The sequence below is a fragment of the Macaca nemestrina genome, chromosome 7 (genome assembly GCF_043159975.1).
Source record: "Macaca nemestrina isolate mMacNem1 chromosome 7, mMacNem.hap1, whole genome shotgun sequence".
NCBI classification, from domain to species: Eukaryota; Metazoa; Chordata; class Mammalia; order Primates; family Cercopithecidae; genus Macaca; species Macaca nemestrina.
In genome coordinates this window covers 17,875,135-17,897,742 of record NC_092131.1, presented here as the reverse complement: position 1 = coordinate 17,897,742, position 22,608 = coordinate 17,875,135, and the positions used below count along the sequence as shown (strand labels likewise).

General features: G+C 41.5%; 1 protein-coding gene across 4 annotated transcripts in view; it reads left to right on the top strand.

Annotated features, from left to right (window-relative positions):
- LOC105467567 (tyrosyl-DNA phosphodiesterase 1) overlaps positions 1–22,608 on the top strand; it is a 97,575-nt gene that overhangs the window by 8,701 nt on the left and 66,266 nt on the right. For all 4 annotated transcript variants that reach the window (XM_011717273.2, XM_011717271.2, XM_011717270.3 and 1 more), the window contains exons 3-9: positions 2,650–2,693; positions 3,854–3,909; positions 7,395–7,491; positions 12,002–12,036; positions 16,835–16,927; positions 20,822–20,989; positions 21,450–21,528. In XM_011717273.2, coding sequence (XP_011715575.2) covers positions 2,650–2,693; positions 3,854–3,909; positions 7,395–7,491; positions 12,002–12,036; positions 16,835–16,927; positions 20,822–20,989; positions 21,450–21,528 — 572 coding nt within the window. The remainder of the gene's footprint in view (positions 1–2,649; positions 2,694–3,853; positions 3,910–7,394; positions 7,492–12,001; positions 12,037–16,834; positions 16,928–20,821; positions 20,990–21,449; positions 21,529–22,608) is intronic.

Sequence of the window (22,608 nt, the reverse complement as noted above, 5' to 3'; positions counted from 1 at the left end):
GAATTCTTGATAGGCAAGTGCATTAGTATGACAGCAGACTGTTTACTTAACTCAGACAGAGCGTGTGTTCTCAAAACCTTGTAGCTCAACCCCTTGTATCACTTAGCACCATGTTTAGCATTATTTAACTTTTTTTTTTTTTTTTTTTTGAGACTGAGTCTGGCTCTGTCGCCCAGGCTGGAGTGCAGTGGCCGGATCTCAGCTCACTGCAAGCTCCGCCTCCCGGGTTTACGCCATTCTCCTGCCTCAGCCTCCCGAGTAGCTGGGACCACACGCGCCCGCCACTTCGCCCGGCTAGTTTTTTGTATTTTTTAGTAGAGATGGGGTTTCACCATGTTAGCCAGGATGGTCTCGATCTCCTGACCTCGTGAACCGCCCGTCTCGGCCTCCCAAAGTGCTGGGATTACAGGCTTGAGCCACCGCGCCCGGCCTATTTAACTTTTTAAGATTAAGCTTGATGAGTAACAGTTTATCAACAAGGTAGCAAATACTTGACAACAGTAGTGGTTCTCCATGGGCCCTGGACCAGCAGCCTCAGCATCACCTGAAACTTGTTAAAATGCAAATTCTCAGGCTCCATTCCAGATTCATTAAATCAGACTGAGGGTGAGACCGTGCATGCTGTGTTTTCAGGAGCCCATCAGGGGATTCTACTGCCCATTCAGGTTTGAGAACCACTGCTTAAAAGCCTGGGTTTGGTTCCTGGTGAAGAAGAAGAAGAAAAAAAACAGTGCCTGAGTACAAATAGATGTTTCAGTTATGGATCAAAAGATGGCCTTAGTTTACTCTCCTTCTTCCTCAGGGAGCATTTGCAGGGGGAATACCGGGAGCTCTAGAATCTGCTTTCCAGCCTTGCCACTCATTTGCCATATGGATTGTTAACACGGGACCTAACGTTCTCTGAATTTCAGTTTGCTCATCTTTAAACTGGAAATGCAGAAAAATGGGAGCAAATACATGAAGTGACCGGTGTAATATATTCACATGGCAAATACAGTAAACAGTATTACCCTTATTTCAGATTTTTTTCCGGTCCCATATTTAAGAATAGTAATGTTAACTGTCGCTAGTGGTTTTTTTTTTTATATATATCCAGTATATAACTGTATATTATGTGTGATGTATACATGTTGGAGTATTCCATACTGTAGAGTGTTCTACAGGTTGTTTTCTTTTTGAGAATCTCTTATCTTGGTACTTTGTCAAGTTTTTTGTTTGTTTGAGACAGATTGACAAATACTTAGAGAATTTTGCCAAGTTTTGCTCTACATAATAAAATAACTGGCTATTAGCACCAAGATATTGTGGTAACATGTCATGGAGCTGTTATATATATTTTCTCCTTTAATCCTTACGACAGTTTTATGAGTAGATGTTACGATTGTCTTCCTTGGATAAGTGATGGATCTGCACTTTAGAAAAGTGTCCAAGGTCGTAGAGCTGGTAATGACATTCTGGCATCAGAATCCATGCTGTTTGCTATAGCACTCTACCATGTGCCATAATTGTAGATGGTTTAGAAGATCTCATGGAGGAAGGGGGACTTCAAAAGGCCCTTGGAAGATGGGTAAAATTTAGAAGGGTAGAAATACGTGCTGGTGGGGGCAAAATGGAAGAATATTTGCAGTTTATCTCTGCAACTCTCCCAATAAGGTAGAAACTTCCTTACGATTTTTTTGTTCTCTGAAAATCTTTCTACCCCAGCATCTAGCTCAATGTCCAGAAGATAGGAGGCACTCAGTAAATATTTGCCAAATGAATGAGCCCAGTCTTAATTCTCAGAGGTAGTTTAGTGGGTTTGAGCGAAGGTGCTGGAGCCCGACAGCCTAGGTGCAAACCCCAACTCTACCCCTTCCTAGCTGTGTGTGTGTGGGCAGCCTCCTAAGGAGGCTTCTCCTCTATAAAATAGGAATAACAGACCCCATCTAGAAAATGGATATAAGGAGTAAGTAATACATGGGAAGTGCCAAGAATGCTGCTTGGCACCTAACAGGTCTCCGCAGGTGTGGCTGTTGTAATGGAAGGTCATGATGATCGTGTACTTTCTCTCGTGGTGTGGTTTGAGAAGTGAGCTTTCCAACCTATCTGATGTAAAGCTTGAGTGGGTATAAAGTGGGACTTCCCTAGAGATGACCAGGAACACCAGGAATGTGAGTTTAGAATTGTGGGTGCCTCTGTCCTTTCGTTCACAGGCCGCAACTGCTTTCCAGTCTTTCTGGAAAGTCCTTCTAAACTGTCCAGGTTTATAAAATCTTTTTAGAAAGTTTTTCTAGTCTTGAGTTGGGAGGTTTCCTAGAGAGGGACTTGAATGGGTACTTGGAGGAGGTAGAAGTTCAGAGATCTGAAAAGAATATGTATCATTATTGTCCATATTGAGCTTCTAAAATTGATCAGTCATTCAGTACTGAAGTTGTAGATTTTAATTTTGCATTGTTTTATAAAAGAATATATGATAAACATTAAATACTGTAGGGAAAATTTCTTTTAGTTTTATGGAACATTACAGTCTGACTTTGTAGACTTTGTATTTAGCTTACTGTGTTCTGAGTTAGATCTTGATTGTCAGTGACTGTTGAATGAGTTGGTAGTGATTATTACGACTAGAGGATTTTTGCAAGTGTGTATTTAATTTATGTTTCGTCTTCTCAGATATTTTATCTCCTTTATTTGGGACGCTTGTTTCTTCAGCTCAGGTAAGTATACCTTTAAACTGTTTTTTCTTTGGGTGAAAGTAGACAGGTAATTAAACAACTCCATAAGAAAATATGAGAGGTGCAGTTTGGGGGTCTCAGTCCTGTTCAGAGACCGAGATGGCACATATCAGGAGGCTGGCTCAAGTGCCACAGTAATGGGATCCATGGCCATCAACAGAATGGGGATGTCACTATCAGGAGAGCATCTGACTCAGTCAGGCTCCACTGGCCAAGATGTCACTTTGGACATTCCAGCTTGAAAGACTAGAGTGGGACACTGATTAACTCATGGGACTGAGTTAACTCTGGTGCAGAGTGGGGAGGTATGGATAGAGTAGTGAAGGCCAAGTCAAGTTTGATTTGATTTAGAAAAATGTGAATTTTCATGTTCAATGGCTCCTTCCGGACTGAGCTGGTCCCTTGGTCTTGATAAATCATGTAATGCTCCAGACCCGCGAGTAAATGGTCCAAACAAAGGGCCCTGTCCCTGAAGAAAGCCAGGCTTCCTTTACGTTTGGTTTGGCATCAAAAGTCCTGGTTTCCATTTGGAAGGTGGGGAGCATTTGCAAATGCCCTGTTAGCTCAATTGAGCTACTAAGTCCAGGATTACCCAGATGTGGGGAGGAGCCTCCACGGGTAAGACCAGTACAGAACTTGCATTTAAGATTTAATTGTTAGAAGCCTAGTGAATGTCTGGTCCCAGGTGGCTGTGTACAAAGCTAGCTAATAAGTTAGCCTGAAAGGAAACGTTCTTTTCTGAAAGTCCTGGGATCTTTTTCTCCAGTATCTGTCTTTTTATAATCACCTAGGGGAAAAGGGGTAAATTTATAAGTCCTTTTATTTAAATTAATCTCAGGGCCATTAGACATAATGTAATAACACCCTGCAGACAAGTACAGATGCTGCCAACACATGCAGAGATAATTTCCTGGGAACCTGTTATCTCATGTACTTGGCTCCATTTAGGTTCTTTTAACCATGCATTTAAGATAAATTGTAGGTTTATTAGTATTGCAGCATAACCCTCCAGGTTTATAAATAATACATGTAATGTATCACTATTTTAAAGTTTCCTTAAATGTAATAACCAAATAATTATCCTTATGAACTGTTTGGCAGAATTACCCATGGCTTAGTTACTCTTCTTTTCTCCCATCTAGTTTAACTACTGCTTTGACGTGGATTGGCTCGTAAAACAGTATCCACCAGAATTCAGGTGAGTTCCACAGGGTGACAGGCACCACCATAAACTGTAAGGGGGCTTTGACACCTAAGATTTGTATTTCTCAGGTGAAAGCCACCCATCTTTTTTTGAGTTTTTCTTTTGAAACCATTAAAATCATACAGACATTAAATTATATTGGGAAAACAGCATTCTTTGATCAATTTCATCCTACACATTCTTTTTACAGATTTTAGCATTTCCTCTGTGATCTTTCAGGAAGTAGATAAGGACAAGCTTTAACTCAAATAACAGAACTTTATGTCCAGTCTTAATATGAAGGAAAATACCGTCTCCACATACCTTGTAGATCTGTGAACATGCCAACATGCGGCCAGCGTGCCATGCTTTCTGTAGCACATCAATGCTGTTCTGTTTTGAGGATCCCTTTGTGTTTCTGAGATGAAGAAAGGAGGCTATACATATGGCCTTCCCTTATCTAGGCTCTGGAGGTGATGGATTTTTAGTTCTGCCTTCTGCCTGCACTTCAGCCTCATATTAGGCAATACAGACCAAATAGGGCATCACACAGTGAGGTGCCACCCTTCCCTGTTTCTAACACATTTACAGGACAGATTCCCATAACAGCAAGTAGAATGGAGGAAAACACAAAAGAAAAAATGATTGTCAGGGTCCTCAAAATTCTTGGTACATTTAGGGCATCAGATTGTGGAAACCTTTGACATTAACAGTAGATAAAATACTGTTAAAATTTTCAAGCAGCTTTGGCACTTGGGGCTTTTTTTGTTTTTTGTTTTATTTTTGACCTGTAACACACGGAATTAGTTTTAGCTGCATCTAAAAGAATACTCAAAATAACAGTGGCTTAAATAAGACAGAAATTGTTTCCAGCCTGATACTTTCAAATGGTAAACATTTATGGTCTGGATGGGGGCACTGGGGTTCTCAAAAACTTATCCACCTACCCTTTCTGTTCCACCATCCTGGTGTGCGACTTCAGTCTTCAGAGTCACCTCATGGCCCAGTATGGCAGCTAGAGCTCCAGCTTACTTGTCTATTCCAGGTAGCAGGAAGGAAAAAGGAGGAAAAGGACAAAAAGGCCCACATTCCAGCTATGCCCATCTGAGTAGCCTTCGTGGAAATCCCACACAACACCTGCATCTGTTTCATTGAGCAGAGCTCAGCTGCATGCTAACTAGCTCTAAAAGAGGCTAGAAATGTCTTTTAGCTTAGCTCACCTTGTCCTGAATTAGCCTTTTGTTAGGGAAGGAGGAGAGAATGGCTGTCTGGAGGCAACAAGCAATTTCTGTCTTGGCTCCTCCTGGCAGTAGTATCCTTGGGTGTCACGTTGGCATTTTCTATTCTTCCTCCCTTAAAGACCTTGAAATCAAATTGTCACCCCCTTAGAGTGTTGGCAAAGTGTAGACTACAGTTCCTTTGTTGTATCTGTTATAGGTTAAATTCTCCCACCCCAAAAAAGATCTGTTGGAATCCCAAGCCCCAGTACCTCAGAATGTGATCTTATTTGGAGATAGAGCCTTTACAAAGGTAATCAAGATAAAATGAATGCATTGGGAGAGACACTAATCCAGTATGACTGGCGTCCTTATAAAAAGAGAAATTTGGGTGGAGAGACAGAGATAAGACCATGTAAAGACACAGAACGCCATTTACAAGCCAAGCTCCCAGAAGCTGGGAGAGAGGCTTGGAACAGATGCGCCTCATACCTTAGGCACCAATCCTGCCAGCACCTTGATCTTGGACTTCTGGCCTCCAGACCTGTGAGACAATATATTTCTGTTGTCTGAGCCTCCCAGTTTGTGGTACTTTGTTTTGGAGGAGGCCCTGGCACACTAATACAGTATCCACTGGACTCTCAGTTAGCTAAAGGGGCAAAAGTGTCCTTCTTCTCCCTGCATCCCCTTATTGCCAAATGCATCTTGGGAAGGCTATTACGAGCCTTAGAAGGATGAGGAGTGACCTAAATGTTAAGTTTAAGTAACATCCAGAATTTGTATGTAGAAAAATTCAGATCATAAGGATTTATACCTCAGTATGCTGTTCTTCAGGTGCCGTCTTTTTGTAATAAGTCGTAGAACCAATAAATTTGAAAGAATTGATGAGGACTTCAATTTCTATCAGTCATATTTCATCTTTTTTTATAAGATGACTTGATGTAACATTTTTTATTTCTAGGTACTAGATGCACGAGTGTTTCTTACGTTATTCTCTGTTTTTCTTACCTAATTTCTAAAAATCACAGGTGCATATTTCATAGTTTTATTTTACCTGTCATGTTAGAATAAAGCTATTGAGCATGAGGTAGTGAGGCATTAGTACTGGAAGTGCATTTTCTATGATGTTTCTCTCTAGTTGATTGTTGTTCCTTTGTGAGTGGTAGAGCATCATTCTGCAGTGTGATTGATAAATGTGGAAGTGGCTCAGTTGTTTATCTTGCTTGATTGCTTATATCCAATTTTTGTTGTGTTGGGAGAGCTTGTAGAAATATGCTTATTTCTAAGTATTATCTTGCTTTGAATTAATCAGAAAGATCAAGAATCCTTCAAAAGCCTTTTTAATGTATTCTTGAAGAGTGTTTTTATATTATATTTGTAATTCAAAAATACAGCATTTTCAACATAGCTTGGGCTCTGTTTCATAGGCATCTAACCACTCATTAGTGAAGCTGCGTCATGCTGTGGGCCTGGGCCTGGGCCTGTTCTCTGTTGTATCCTGGGTCAGTGTATAGCACAGTACATAGCACACAGGAGGAGTTTGGTGAATATAGATGTGGTGTGAAATGAATCCACTGTGTCGTCCAAAAGAAGAAAAAGAAAAAAGCACTATATTATATAATAATAATTATATATCTTTAATTTATTTGGACTTAAATATTTTAACACAGAGCTACTTATGTGCCCTTTTTGGCCAAAGAAGATAATTATTCAAGGACTTTCTTGAGTCATTACCCCTCTGTATTACAACAGAGCTGCAGGATCAGGCCATGTAGCCCCATTATAAAGGTATCTGGTAAATGAACAAGCTGATCACTGCTCTGTGTTAGCCCTGTCTTCACTCACTACAAAGACCAGAAACAAATATCGAGTGATAAGGAAGTTAACATTCCTTAATGAGGCGAGTCCAGCTTCATGAATGGTGTATTTTTATTTATTTATTTATTTATTTATTTATTTATTTTTGAGACAGTCTTGCTCTGGCACCTAGTCTGGAGTGCAGTGGCTCAGTCTCAGCTCACTACAGCCTTCATCTCCCAGGTTCAAGCGATTCTCGTGCATCAGCCCCGGAGTGGCTGGGATTACAGGCACGTACAACCACGCCTGTCTAATTTTCATATTTTTAGTAGAGACGGGGTTTCACCATGTTGGCCAGGCTCATCTCGAATTCCTGACCTCAAGTAGTCCACCTGCCTCAGCCTCCCAAAGAGCCGGGATTACAGGTGTGAGCCACCGTGCCCAGCCATGAATGATGTATATTAAATACTAATGCTCTCTTTTCAGGAAGAAGCCAATCCTGCTTGTGCATGGTGATAAGCGAGAGGCTAAGGCTCACCTCCATGCCCAGGCCAAGCCTTACGAGAACATCTCTCTCTGCCAGGTAAACCACTTACTGCCATTGAAGAGCATGTGTAGTCTGAGTTAGAAGGAAACTTAGACATTTAGTCCACCCTCCCACCTAGTACAGAAATCCTCTCTCCAGCATCAGTCATCAATAGATACTTGTCTAGCCTCAGCTTAAACACTTCCTGAGATAGAGCATCCCATTCGTAGTACTCCTCAGAGTTGGAAAGGTTTTTCTTTTTGTGGGCCTGAAGTCTTCCTCCTAATTTCTACTCATTGGTCTTAATTTTCCCCTTCTGGAGCCACACAAATAAGTAAGTCTTTCATCTTACACATGTCAGTGATTCATATATCTAAAGTGATCTGTCCTGTCTCAGTTTTCTCTCTCTGATTCAAACATTCTCTTTCTTCAGTTTTACTCAGTGTACTATGAATTCTGAGTCTTCCTGCAACCTGCTAGTGCTCCACTGGTTGCATGTAGCTTGTCAGTATGCCTGTCGAAACCTGGGTTCCAACACTGAACAGGTCTTCTGGATGCAGTTCAGTGGCTGTGGGTTTCTTTTTGTGAGTATCCTGTGAGTGCAACTTAAAACTTGTAGTTTTTTTGTGACACCTTATGTAACTTATATTAGCTGCCATTGACACTTCAACGGTAGTCCTTCAACCGTAATTCTTTTTTTTCACATCAGTTGCATGTAAGGTCTGAACAGGAGAGACCTATAGATTTAAAAAACTGTTAGGAAACTATGTGAGTCGTATGCTGTGTATGATCTAAGTCCAATGTGGAGACATTAAATGGTCTTATAACAGGCATATCCACTTGGTTTGCTAGGACCAAAGCAAAGCAGAAAAGAAAGCTATATTAGTTTGTTCTTGCACCGCTATGAAGACATACCTGAGACTGGGTAATTTATAAAGAAGAGGGGTTTAATGGCTCACGGTTCTGCAGGCTATACATGAAGCATGGCTGAGGAGGCCTCAGGAAACTTTCAGTTGTGACAGAAGGTAAAGAGGAAGCTGGCACATCTTACTTGGTCGGAGCAAGAGGGAAGAGAGAACGGGGAAGAACTACATGCTTTTATCAAACAACCGGATATCACGAGAACTCACTGACTATCACAAGAATAGCAAGGAGGAAGTCCACCCCCATGATCCAGTCACCTCCTACCAGACCCCTCCTCCAACATTGGGGATTATAATTTGAGATGGGATTTGGGTGGGGACACAGACCCAAACCATATCAAAGGCCAAAAAACGGTTATTGCCCAGTTTCTTTATATAGTCCCATAATTTTGTTCTAATACTTTGCAGTTAGCATACAGCGTGGCCAGTGAGTCTTGGACTTCCATTAGGACCCATTTATTTAGACTCATCATCCACAAAGATCTTCTATTACATGTGGCATTTTGAGCAAGAAACATGCAAAGTAGAAAGGAAAACAAGGAATACAGAAGAATTTCTCACATTTATGATAACTACTTTCTATAGAAATGGCGGTTATGAAGTAGCTGGTGTGATAGTCACCTTTTCCTATTTCTTTTGGCTGTATTAGTTCGTTATGAGAAAACACGAAAGATGCTTTTTATAGCCCTTTTCTTTCCTTATCGTTAGCTTAGTGAAATTGGCAAAAGATTTCTGCTCTGTGAGTACAGAGACAGAGTGAATTACATACTTTTTGGATTTTTTTTTTCTCATTTTCCTTCTAGTGTCTTTTTTCCCCATCCACAAAGATGTAAGAATTCCAACTCACACTGTATCACTCTTTTTCCAACTATATGTGATATATTTGTATTTTTTTAAGATTAATACAGTACAGCAGCTCAATCTTGTCAGTTTTAAACATACCTCACAACATTTTCCTTATGATTTAACCCACTGCACTTTATGGAGCTGTCATTTTAAAATGCCTTCTGTCCAACATGGGCTCATCTCATGCCCACAGATGTGCCTTTGCCTAGCAGTTGCCAAAATTCCATTGTTTTGCTTCTATTTCCAGCAACATAAGAGGTTAGACGGCAGTAGGATCGCTCCCATCAAACCTTATAGTGGGCAGAAAGTAAACTGACACAGAAATTCTGAAAACCAGTGACTAAATGAATGGAAATAAAGTCTTTTTCAAATTATTACCTACCTGTACTCGTTTAGGAGAGTGGTTCCTGTGCTTGATAGTGTGCTCCAGGCTGGCCACCAGAGGGCATAGTGAGCCGCTTCTTCCAAACCTCTTGGAAGGAGCTGTGAAGAAGCTCCCAACTCTAAGCTGACGTACAGGATTGTGTCCTTCTCCTGCTGTCTTGAAACACCTTTGTACCTTGTCTGTAAGATAAAGTATTTTTCTAGCAACATGGGTCATTTAAACTGAGACACATTAGTCGGTGGCTGCTGACACTCCCATTTTGCAAACGTGGGACCTAAGGGCAGACATTGAGACCTTGTGGTGGTCCGAGTCACACTGCCTGGGCTCAGTCCCGGCTCTGTGTGTGTGTATTAGTGTGCTTGGATGCTATAACGAAATTACCTGGGTGACTTTTCTTGGACTTGGGTCGCTGAAACAACAGGCACTTATTTCTCACAGTTCTGGAAGGTGGGAATCCAGGATCAAGGTGCCAGTCAGTTCAGTTCCAGGTGAGGGCTCTCTTGCCGGCTTACAGATGGCCACATTCTCACGGTGTCCTCATGAGAGAGAGGGAAGAAGGCAGATACACAGGCTGTCTGGCAGCTCTTTTATAAGGATACCAGTCCTGTTGGATCAGGATCATCAGGATCCCACCCTTATGACCTCATTTAACCTTAATTACCTACATAAAGTCCCTCTCTCCAAATAGTCACATTGGAAGTTGGGGCTTCAACATATGAATTTGGTGGGGGACACAAGTGTTTAGTCTGCAACACTTATTCTGGGCTTGTCACTGGCTTGTCACCTAATTTCTTTATCTTTGAAATTGATTGCTGATGCTGTTCATCCTAGAGTTTACTAAAGGACTTGATGCACTAGCCCAGAAACAGCACCCAGTAAACAATATCTGTTGAAGCTATTATTCTTGTTTTTTGTGCTTAGACTTACCCAGAAGCATGTAACTTGTAGCAGACTAAACAAAAGCCAGGTCTCTTCACCATTGTTCTTTCTCAGCTAAATATCATTTTATAGAGTGGCAGTCTTCCTTCTCATTTGGTAATTTTGAAGACATGAAATAGAGTTCCCTGCACTTCTTCTGTGGCCAGAGTGCACAGATACATGCTGGTCTGTGAGCATCTCCACTCCAAATAGGGACTGTGTTGTAACTCACCTGTGTATGCCAGTTGCCCATTACTGCCCCCAGCAAAGTTTCACCCACGTCGTGTGGTAAGGAGGCTGGGGTAGGTAGTGGGGAGAGGTTGCAGTAGTGATTGCTACGATTGTAGAGTGCCTACTGCATGCAGGACCCCGTTCCTCAGCATTTTACATGTGTGAGCTCATTCCTAACAACTCTGGATCTCAGAATGGTACCGTTTTAAAGAGGAGAAAGCTGAGGCATAGAGTTAGATGTATTTTCCAGGATCGTAGAAAGTTGTGAAGGCAGGATTTAAGCCCATGTACTGCATTCCTAATTGTGAAACTGTTACGGTTATTTAAACTCTTTCATAACCTGCATCTTGTGACATATTCTGCTTAACCAAGATCTGGCATTAGTGGGTATCGGATAAAATGTTTTCTCTATACATACCCTCCATTAGTTTGTAAAGGTGTCATTTTATAACATGAAAATGGATTTCATATGTTTTTATTTTCAGCACTTGCTATGCTAATACAAGAACATTTCTATTTTAATTTGACATCCTAAGTCTTTATGTTGCCACCACTTTCAGTGTTTTTTTTTGTTTTTTTTTTTTTGGAGACAGAGTCTCGCTCTGTCACCCAGGCTGGAGTGCAGTGGCACGATCTCAGCTCACTGCAAGCTACGCATCCGGGGTTCACAACATTCTCCTGCCTCAGCCTCCTGAGTAGCTGGGACTACAGGCGCCCGCCACCACGCCCGGCTAATTTTTTTGTATTTTTAGTAGAGACGGGGTTTCACCGCTTTAGCCAAGATGGTCTCGATCTCCTGACCTCGTGATGCGCCCACCTTGGCCTCCCAGAGTGCTGGGATTACAGGCATGAGCCACTGTGCCCAGCCTTCAGTGTTTCTTTTAAATATTCTCTGAAAACTGTACCATTAATTTCTGTATAAGCCAAATATCTAAAACTTTGCATAGAGTCTCACTTGTTTTACTAGTTTTTGGTCAACTACAGAAATTAGGCTTCTCAGTCCTAATTACTGTAATTAAAAATGTAGTGTATATTGAATCATTCTGGGTAACAAAATTTATGTCTTGTTTGTTTGTTTGTTTTAATGAGCGTCCCCAGATGCTATTATAAAAGCTGTCTTGTTATTCAACGGCTTGTCCAGTAGAGGTCAGTAGAAATAGTTTAAAAAAAAATAAGGTTGGCCTGATTGCTTTCTAATGTAATTTCCAGTAGATATGGATATTAGTGAGTTGTTTTTAAATAAATGACTTCTTTTTCATCCTAGGCAAAGTTGGATATTGCATTTGGAACACACCACACGTAAGCAATTTTATGAAATGGGGGAACCCCTCAAGCATTGTCATTTGTCCATTACACGGTTATTCTTAGGAAAGACTGAGCATGGTAGGCCCACCTTGGATCTAGCACAGTGATGCTTAGCTGAGCCTGGGAGAGCTATTCTTTTATTTAATGCTCTTATAAAAATTATTTGGTCTGTCCTTTTAATTTTCTAGATCAGGAAACTGAGGCCCAGGTTTAGGTATGTGATTCTTCCTTGGGCCAGTAGTGGAGACAGGAATAGAACCTATTTATTCTAACTTTAATTTATATATATATGTGTGTGTGTATGTGTGTATATATATATTTTCAAGATGTGGTTTCACTCTGTTGCCCAGACTGGAGTGCAGTGGCATGATCACAGCTCACTGCAGCCTCCAACTCCTGAGCCTAAGCAATCCTCCCACCTCAGCCTCCCAAGTAGCTGGGACAATAGGCACACGCCATCATGCCCAGCTAATTTTTTTGTAGAGACAGGGGTCTCACTTTGTGACCCAGGCTGATCTTGAACTCCTGGGCTCAAACAGACCTCCTGCCTTAGCCTCTCAAAGTGCTAGGATTACAGGCATGAGTCCCTGTGCTGGCATTAACTTTAGCTTTAAATTTGTTCTTGTATGCTCATTGCTAAAATTTACCTTATTGTTTCCTTTGGTCCATTCACTACCACCCCCTACCCCCTACACACATACTTTTCAGGTTAAACTCAACAGAGCTTTTTTTTTTGGGGGGGGGGGGGCAACAGAGCGAGACTGTCTCAAAAAAAACCTTTTTTTTTTAAATAAGCAACCAGAAGTATTGTGTTGCCCAGCCTGGAGTGCAGTGGCACAATTTCGGTTCACTGCGACCTCCACCTCCTGGGTTCAAATGATTCTCCTGCCTCAGCCTCCCAAGTAGCTGGGGTTACAGGCCACTTCCACCACACCTGGCTAACTTTTCTATTTTTATTAGAGACTGGGTTTCACCATGTTGGCCAGGCTGGTCTCAAACTCCTGACCTCAGGTGATCCACCATCCTCTGCCTCCCAAAGCGTTGGGATTACAGGCGTGAGCTACCATGCCTGGCCAAGAGCTCTTAATTCAGAGTTTAAAATGCCTAGGAGGCTGGGCGCTGTGGCTTATGCCTATAATCCCAGCACTTTGGGAGGCCAAGGCAGGTGGATTATTTGAGATCAGGAGTTCGAGACCAATCTGGCCAACATGGTGAAACCCCATCTCTACTAAAAATACAAAAAATTAGCTGGGCAATAGTGGGACGTGCCTATAATCCCAGCTACACAGGAGGCTGAGGCAGGAGGATCACTTGAGCCTGCAAGGCGGAGGTTGTGGTGAGCCAAGATCATGCCAGTGCACACCAGTCTGGGCGACACAGTGAGACCCTGTCTCAAAAACAAACAAAAAATGCCATTGGAAAGTAATTACAATTGAACTTTTCCCAATTAAGTATCTGTAGTTTACACTTTGTTGAAATGACAGTATTTTGTAGAAGATTGAGCTCGTGTCTTGAAATTACTTCTAGTTGCTTATTTTAAAAAAAATTTTTTTTTTGAGACAGTCTCGCTCTGTTGCCCAGGCTAGAGTACAATGGCGCAATCTCGGCTCACTACAACCTCCGCCTCCTAGGTTCTAGCAATTCTTCTGCCTTAGCCTCCGAGTTGCCGGGATTACAGACGCGTGCCACTGCGTCCAGCTAATTTTTGTATTTTTAGTAGAGATGGGGTTTCACCATGTTGGCCAGGCTGGTCTCAAACTCTTGACCTCAGGTGATCCACCTCGGCCTCCCAAGGTGCCAGGATTACAGGCGTGAGCCACCGCACCTAGCCTATTTTTAAAATGTTTTAGGAATTAAATACTTACTCTGTTCTTGACACAGCTCAAGAGAGTATAGAGTTTTTATTCTTATGGCTTTTTCTTTGGTGAGAGAAGCAAACAAACATGTGAATTAGAAAAGGAGAGTCACCTTCCAGATCATAGTGATGGAGTATAAACTGCATTCCCCACCTCACAGGGTAGAGCTAGAAACAGTGAACAAGGCAGTCTTTGAGACTGTATACACTTTGGCACACAAGCCCCGCTCTGTCCAGTTTCGGTTGGATGCCATGCAATCCTGTGGTCTGTCTCTCAGTGTTTTAGAATGGGAAAGCTCTTTGGAGGTTTCCTCTAGAGCTTTCTAGAGGAGCAGAGTTAATTCTTATGGCTCCAAGAATCGATAGAGGGGAAAGAGAAAGCCAAAGCAGCTGAATGTCAAATATCCAGATCCAGGCAGTAGCTAGTGGCAGACCACAGGATGGGCAAGACATGCTTCTTTCCACTAAGATCTATAGCCAGGCCCCCACCATGCATCATTCAGTCCTCTTTCCCACCAAGGCCATGTCTTCCCCCACCTTGCCTACCCCTGTATCAGTAGCATGAAGTGTTCACCGTTGCAGCCACCAGCCCTGTGAAGCCATGTGTGGTGAAAGGAGTGCCCTGGCATCGGGCATATGTGATCCCAACAAGCTCTTCTGCTGGCCCAGTTTGTGACCTTGGATAATCCCTGTTAAATGTCCAGACATAGATTCCACAATTGTAGAATGAGAATAACTCCTTTTCTGGATTGCTGTGAAGATTGGTGTGATAACATACGACAGAGCTTCTAGGATGGCACCTGGCAGAGAGGTGCTTGCCATATGTTAGTTCTCTTCCCCCTTTGCAGAAATAGCTGTGTATTTGGGTTGGGTCCCTTTTGCTGCCCTACAGCTTAGCAGACAATATGGCAGGTCAGCATTCTTCAAGGGAGATCTCATTCCTCGCCCTTTCCTATCCATTTTTAATTGTGACCTTATTAACACTACCATTTTGTCTATGAAAAGATGAATATGGCTACTCTCAAGTTCATAATTCTGTTTGATAGCATTCATTGACATTAGTGTGTGATTTGCCTGATAATCGATGTCTTGACTAATGGAAATATTTGTAAACCTTCTATCATGAATCCATAACTGACTTATTCTTAATTACAATCAGCTGCTGATTTGGCAACTGTGTATGTAAATTTGCCCAGATTTCAGGGAGTACATTTCACAAATGGAAAGAAGATGGCTCAGCAGCTGTCATTTCTCCAGCTTTGCATTAATTTACTGTTTGCCAGCTTGGGTTAATTTCTCGTTTTGGCAAGAGCTAAATATCTCATTCTCTTTTCTGTCCTCATATCCTTTTTCTTATCTTTTTATGATAATTTCATCCTGCCCAGATAGTATTCGTGTTGTTTATTTGGAGAGAGCCGGTGGTTCAGTTTTTTTTCCCATGTGTGAATTGAGTTTCATCAGTAAGTATTAAGTAGCATTTTGGCCTCAATAGAAATGATAAAATAAGTCAGGACAGAGTTACAGCCGTGAGAAGTGACACTTTAGTTGGAGAGAGAGAACTTAGATTCCTGAAATATTGAAATAATCCTATTGAAAACAACAGGGAGATAAAAATCATCCATTATTAGATTAGAAAATAAAGCTGTGTACCGTGAGAGTACATAGGAATGTACAGGTGAGAGTGTTTCACATTTAACAAATTTTTTTTTTTTTTTTGAGACAGAGTTTCATTCTTTCACCCAGGCTGGAGTGCAGTGGTGCAGTCTTGGCTCACTGCAACCTCCGCCTCCCAGGTTCAAGTGATTCTCCTGCCTCAGCCTCCTTAGTAGCTGTGATTACAGGTGCCCACCACCACACCTGGCTAATTTTTATATTTTTAGTAGAGATGGGGTTTCGCCATGTTGGCCAGCCTGGTCTCAAACTCCTAACCTCAGGTGATCTGCCAGCCTCAGCCTCCCAAAGTGCTGGGATTACAGCCGTGAGCCACCATGCCTGGTAGCAAAATGTGTTTTTGCATTTCATTCACAACAGTCGTGAAGTGGGGTTGATCCTTAGACATACAAGTGGAAAACTGAGGCTTAGGGACATTGAATGGCTTACCTAGGGTCAAAGGGCTTCTAAATGACAAAGTCTGGAGGTCAGGTCTTCAGACTTCATATGGAAAGCTTTTATCTGTATCCTATTCCCTCTCTCTCACTGCAATTAAAATAAGAGAAATGTGCTCGATTAGAGGTCTGGGGAGGTCACATGGAAAAAGAGTGGACCCAACTAGGTCTGATTTGGGTTGATGAAGAATAGGCAAGACTTACCCCAAGCCCAGATAACACACTTGACAAGTGTGGCATCTATGGATACAAAAAACCACTAATGGTAATGAAGCATCTTTTAAACTTCTTAAAATTTCAACTCATAATAAGAAATACACTTTACATTTCAGTGTATTATGCACTAACATAACTTTGTGCCAAAACAAAATTTCATGAACCAGTAATTAAATATATACAGTATACCAATTTATGCTATTTTAGTTGTTTAAAAAATGCCAGCCATGATGCAGCAAGAGGTTGTTGACCATGCTTTGAATCTCAGACACCAGACGATAAGGTTCCCATGGTGCCTAGTAGTAACAGGTGATGCTGAATAGATAATAAGGGGCTAGGCTGCAGGGATGTGAAGTGCCAGGACTGACCAGGTAGACAGAATGGGGTGAAAGTTCTTTTACCACCAAATACTCAACCTTTTTGAAAGGTTTTCAACCTATCACTCAGGCAGACTTTCATCATGGTAATGTATAGAAGGGGAAATTATTAAATGTTAAGTTTGGGTAATATGAGAGTTTAAAAAAATTCCTTTAGTTATATATTACATTTGCATTGGAAAGTATTACATATTTTGAAAGTACTATTAATGCTTTTTGATCCTTTGCTGTTTTTAAAGGAAAATGATGCTGCTGCTCTATGAAGAAGGCCTCCGGGTTGTCATACACACCTCCAACCTCATCCATGCTGACTGGCACCAGAAAACTCAAGGGTTCGTAGCGGCCTGCTCACTTCCTGGCAGTGTGTGTGCTGAGAAAGGTCAAAAGCCGGAACATTCGCTTTATTCTTTTTTCTATTTTTTTTAATTGTAAAAATAACACACATGGCCTAGAAAAGGAGTTGTATGCAGAAAAAGTTACTGTATTCTTTTACTACCTGCCCTATTCTCACTTCTTGGAGTAACCAGTGTTAACAGAAGCATCATCATCCACAGCTACCTCTATGGTACATGTAAACATACATTACTATTTACGCACAGTAGTGTCTTCCTAGTTTTTAGAGAAGTGGCATCATATACACTCTACAGATAAGTAGAGGCAACAGCACATGCAGAGGATCTGAGGCAGAAAAGGGGTTACAGAATGAAAGATCTGAACCCATTGTTTTCCCAGTAGGATTTACCAGATAGCTTTTGTGATTTCTCCTTGCTCGTGTACTCAACTGTATTTTTGCTTGCCGCTTCCCAAACAGGAATCAAAGGAAAAGTTAGGGTAGGGCCTGGTCATGTTAATAGTGTGCTAAATATTTCCCCACTCCCCTAGTTGGTGTGTTTTCTTTGAAACAAATTTAAGCTGGTGTCTTTTTAGAGCCTTTAGTGTGTTAATAAAGTTGTGAATCTCCAAGAGAAGAATTGAATATGAAAGCTTTTCTGAACTTTATAAACTACTAACCCTCTGTACTTGGTGCACATATGCTAGATCCAGGTTTTGATCCCCTTTTCAAGAGGGGTTTGCTTTTTAAAAGGGATTTTTAGGGATTTGCTCAAATCAAGTTCAGCTATTCTTGATTATGACTAACTTTAATTTTCTTCTATTGAAGCCATTTTGCACATCTATTCCTGTCCTAGAGAAGAGCTGGTTAACAAACAGCCTTCTGCGTTGGGAGAAACTCGGACGTTTGTCTAGCATCATATCTGGGTTCACGTTTTCTCTGTCATCCTCCTCTGCCTCACCTTGCCCCATATCACTGCCTAGCTTGGGCTAGAACTCCTAATTGGAGTGTATTACGTTTAGCTAAGCTCTGCTGAGCCCAGGTTACATCGTTGTTTGTTTGTTTGAGACGGTCTTACTCTGTCACCCGGGTTAGAATGCTGTGATATGATCACGGCTCACTGCAACCTCAACCTCCTGGGCCCAGGTGATCCTCCCACCTCAGCCTTCTGGGTAATGGGGACTGCAGGCATGCACCACCACACCTGGCTAACTTTCTGTATTTTTTGTAGAGACAAGGTTTTGCCTAGTTGCCCAGGCTGGTCTCGAACTTCTGGGCTCAAGCGATCCGCCCGCCTCAGCCTCCCAAAGTGCTGAGATTATAGGCGTGAACCACTGTGCCTGGCCCCAAATTACATCTTAGTGTGAGCTAAAATAACTTTCCAGCTTCCTTCAACAGGTCTTGCTTCAACCTGAGTGCGCTGCGCAGGACAAATGTAATCTCTTTCCCTTAAGGCAGTCCTTCAGAGTTTGAAAGGGAGTCTTGTCTGTGAGCCTCACATCTCTTGTTCCCTCCCCACTCCCTTGCCCCACCATAGCATGTGGCTTTGAGCCCCCTAGCCGTAATTCCTGGTAGTTTTTCTATAAACACGTTACAGTTTTTCAGTATCCCACTTAAAATACGCTTTTCAGAATGAAGTGTGGCTCTGACTGGTCCAGGGTTGAGGGGATAGCTGCTCTGTCTCTAAGTCTCAGCTGTAGCACTTTCTTGATCTACTAAATTTATGGTTAACTATGCCTTTGATACCCCAAGAGCTTCTAAGCCAGCTCTCCTGAGCTGCCAGATTGGGTGTGGAGATTCATGTAGCCCTAACAAAAGGAAATGAGATTAATGTAGCTTGTTCCCATGAAACAATAATTAATGTTACTAAAGGGATTTCTCAAGTTAGCGCTCAGCCTCACATGGTTCCAAGAATCCCACCCTGGGCCTCCAGCTCGTTCTGAAGTTGGAAGCTTAGCTTACAGGCAGTAGTACCTTTTTGGGATTCTCTGGGGTGGTTGCTAGGAGGGAAGAGGCAGAGGTAAGGGCTTGGGTGTTCCTTTTATTTAAAAAAATATTTTTTAATTTAAAATTTTAGAAAACTTACTGACTAGGTAGGAACAGTTCAAAACTCAGAAAGTACCAAGACTGTGAAATCTTCCTCTAGCAGCCATCCTCGTGTGGGATCCTATTATTTCATGCTTGGTCTATATTCTACTCTCTAATACTTTGCATTTCATGTTGTTTAGGGTAATTTTAAAACTTTTGAAAGCAGTTTTTGTGTATAATCTCACTTCATAATTGGTCTGTGGTTCTGCTAATCCCCTTCAGCTGCCGGATGGTTCACCTGTTGATTTCTCACTTTCAAAATTAGAACGAGAGTTGCATTCAAAGCTCACAGTAAAAAAATAAAATAAAATTATTTGGCTCATTATAATAATTTTCTCATCTTATTTTGTGACGTGTTAAAAATGCCTCATATCTCATCATCTTAGTTTAGAAAGTCATTTGTCCTCTTTCTCATCCTGAACTCACCTGTGAGTGAATCTCTGATCCCGGGGGAGCCTCACTCACGTGGAAACTTTGAGGTGCTATTGCAAGGGGGAGGTCCTCCACATCTATCCAGCCCAACCTGGTTATTTTACACATGGAGGCAAAGGCCCAGAGAAGTCACAGGGCTTACCCAAAATGGTATAGTCAGCTAGCCAATCTGGGTCCAGAACCTGGGCTCCAGCCCTCCTCACACCATGCTACCTCCTGTGCTAAGTGCCTCCCCAGGGTGGGAAGCAGGGGTATGAAGTGCCCCTTGCTAGAAACTTGCAGAAGATGCGCTGCCAAGAGTCTTTGCAGTTCTGGATGACTTCTGCCCTGTTGGCCTGCATCTTGCCAGTCTCCTTCAGGGGCTGCCAGGCGAAAGAGAAATTAGGCAGTTTCTCTTTCAGCTTAATAGATAGAACCCAGGGTGGGGAAAAGGGGAGTAGCCACAGAAGGGGAAAAATGTAACACCTGATACTTTTGACTGCTCCTGGAAGTCATTGCTTTGCAACAGCCCAGTGAGGCAGCCCTGTTAACCCCACTTTTTTGCATTTGAAGAACCTGAAGCACAAAAGGTTTGAAGCCATTTTAGTAATCTACTGTGAAGCAGTTTGTAGAAGGATTGGGATTAGATATGGTTGTTTTCTATTTACGGATATAATGTAGAAGTTTTGGCAAAGAGCACTGTTTTCCTCTGGGGAAAAAGAATGAAATGAAAGATGTCTATTATGCTTCTTCAGTGAATTAAGTGTTTGAAAGTTTGAGGTTATTGTAATGTCACTGAATGTGATACTTAATCGAGGCACCAGGAAGTATAAGACATAAAAATATGCTGCTATAGCACCTACATTATGAAAATGGGTTTGTTGATTGAAAATAGATTTTTCACATACACTTTTGGTATAGATAACACAATTCTTATTTCACATTTGGCTGAAGAGCTGCCTTGGTGCAGACAAGGGCAAATTCTTGCTGGGATTACCACTAGTAGCATGAATTTGCTCTAACTGTTAAGAGTAGAATTCTTAACTCTTACCATCAAGTCTTAGAAAGCAATATATAGGTGCTGGGGTAATAGGAGGAATAAGGAAGGTTTGGCGAGTGAGAGGGAGCGTGGAGGGATGTGGGTTGGAAGAAGTGAGCAGAGCCCAGGTCTTACTGAATCTTAAATTCATGGCAAGGCATTCAGGAATAATTCTGAATGTGATGGGAAGCCATTGGAGTAGTGTGCTCACATTTATGTTTTGTGTTTCCTAAAATTACTTACCATGTGGAGACACCGAGAATTCACCTCTTTCTTAGAATGAAGGCATAATCGATACAGAGATCATTGTCATCAGTTGTGTGCCTGACTGTTAAAGGTTATTTTTTTTAATTCCAGAATATGGTTGAGCCCCTTATACCCACGAATTGTTGATGGAACCCACAAATCTGGAGAGTCGACAACACATTTTAAAGCTGATCTCATCAGTTATTTGATGGCTTATAATGCCCCTTCTCTCAAGGAGTGGATAGATACCATCCACGAGCACGATCTCTCCGAAACGAAGTATGTGCCAACTTACCAATTTGGGGTGCTTGTGATAGGTTCATACCTTGCGAGCCTCATGAGGTCTGGAATGCAGGGGCCTGGAAAGAGATGGGGTGAAATCTAGCCAAGCTTCAGGACGTGATGAGGGGATGAACAGATTCTATCACATCTGTATCTCGTGGTTCTCAGGCATGAAAGTGACAGCCAGTGAATCTTCATGTTTACCTTAGCCTCCCACTGGGGTACTCTCACAATTATTGAGTTCTTTGTCTGATACTTTACATCTTGTAGGTGTTCCATCATTAGTTGATTTGCTTGAAAAATGAATTTGAGAGTCAATTCAAGAAAATGGGTTGGCTCTTGGATCATTTCTTGATTATATTAGTTTTCATGTGTATTTTGTCTTTTTTTTTTTTTTTTTTTTTTGTGCCCAAAGCACATCACTATGTTTTATAACTTGTGTTTTTATGTCTTTTAGTGTTTATCTTATTGGTTCAACCCCAGGACGCTTTCAAGGAAGTCAAAAAGATAATTGGGGACATTTTAGACTTAGGAAGGTAACAGAACTTTTACTATTTTAACATTTTTTAAAAATTTAATGTATATTCTTTCTTTTAAAATAATTTTATATTTTGATGCAGCTTCACAATATTTCTGCACAATTCTGGGCAAATAGGTACTTGATAAATTGATAATTATAGTTCTTAGTAATTACTGCTTTTTAATGTGTTTTGCCTCTTTTATAGCTATAGGCTATTAATGGCATAAATATACTCTAGTTTTTATTTGTAATAAAGATAGAGGCTTCCTATTCATACACATATTATAGCTTTTGATTATTCAGCATATCAAGTTTTAAGATATAAATTCAACAAACAGAAAATGTTGAGTAAAGACTACAACTGAGCTATATTTTGATTATTAAACCAGTGCCCTTAATAAAACTAATTACAAAAATAATACTTGCTGCTGATATGAAAATACACAAAGAAAGGTCATAAAATAAGTTGAAGATTAAAGTTTTTTTCATCTCTTTTTAGGTGGTTTACTGACCTTAATAAATTCCCTGGCCAGGCGTGGTGGCTCATGTCTGTAATCCCAGCATTTTGGGAGGCTGAGACAGGCAGATCACAGCCCGTCAGGAGTTTGAGACCAGCCTAGCCAACGTGGTGAAACCCCGTCTCCACTAAAAATACAAAAATTAGCCGGGCATGGTGGCGAGCACCTGTAATCCCAGCTACTCGGGAGGCCGAGGCAGGAGAATCACTTGAACCCAGGAGGCGGAGATTGCAGTGAGCTGAGACTGCGCCATTGCACTCCAGCCTGGGCGATAAGAGCGAGACTCCGTCTCAAAAAAATAAATAAGTTCCCTAAAGTGACTTTCTTTAAAGCCTTAACCTCTTATTCTGTAAACTATTTAAAATGTAAGAATTTTCCCTTGATTAATGAAACTTTTTATTTTAATTTCCTTTTGTGAAATGAGATCACAACTTAAAGCAGGCAGGATCTTGTGAAGACATCTTTTATGTCTTGGCCTAGAGAGGAAGTTGAGCACATTGGCCTGTGCCCAGCCTTGGAGGCAGGTATCCATAGCTGGGTTCAAACCCTACTTTGTTATCTACAAGCCATGTGACCTT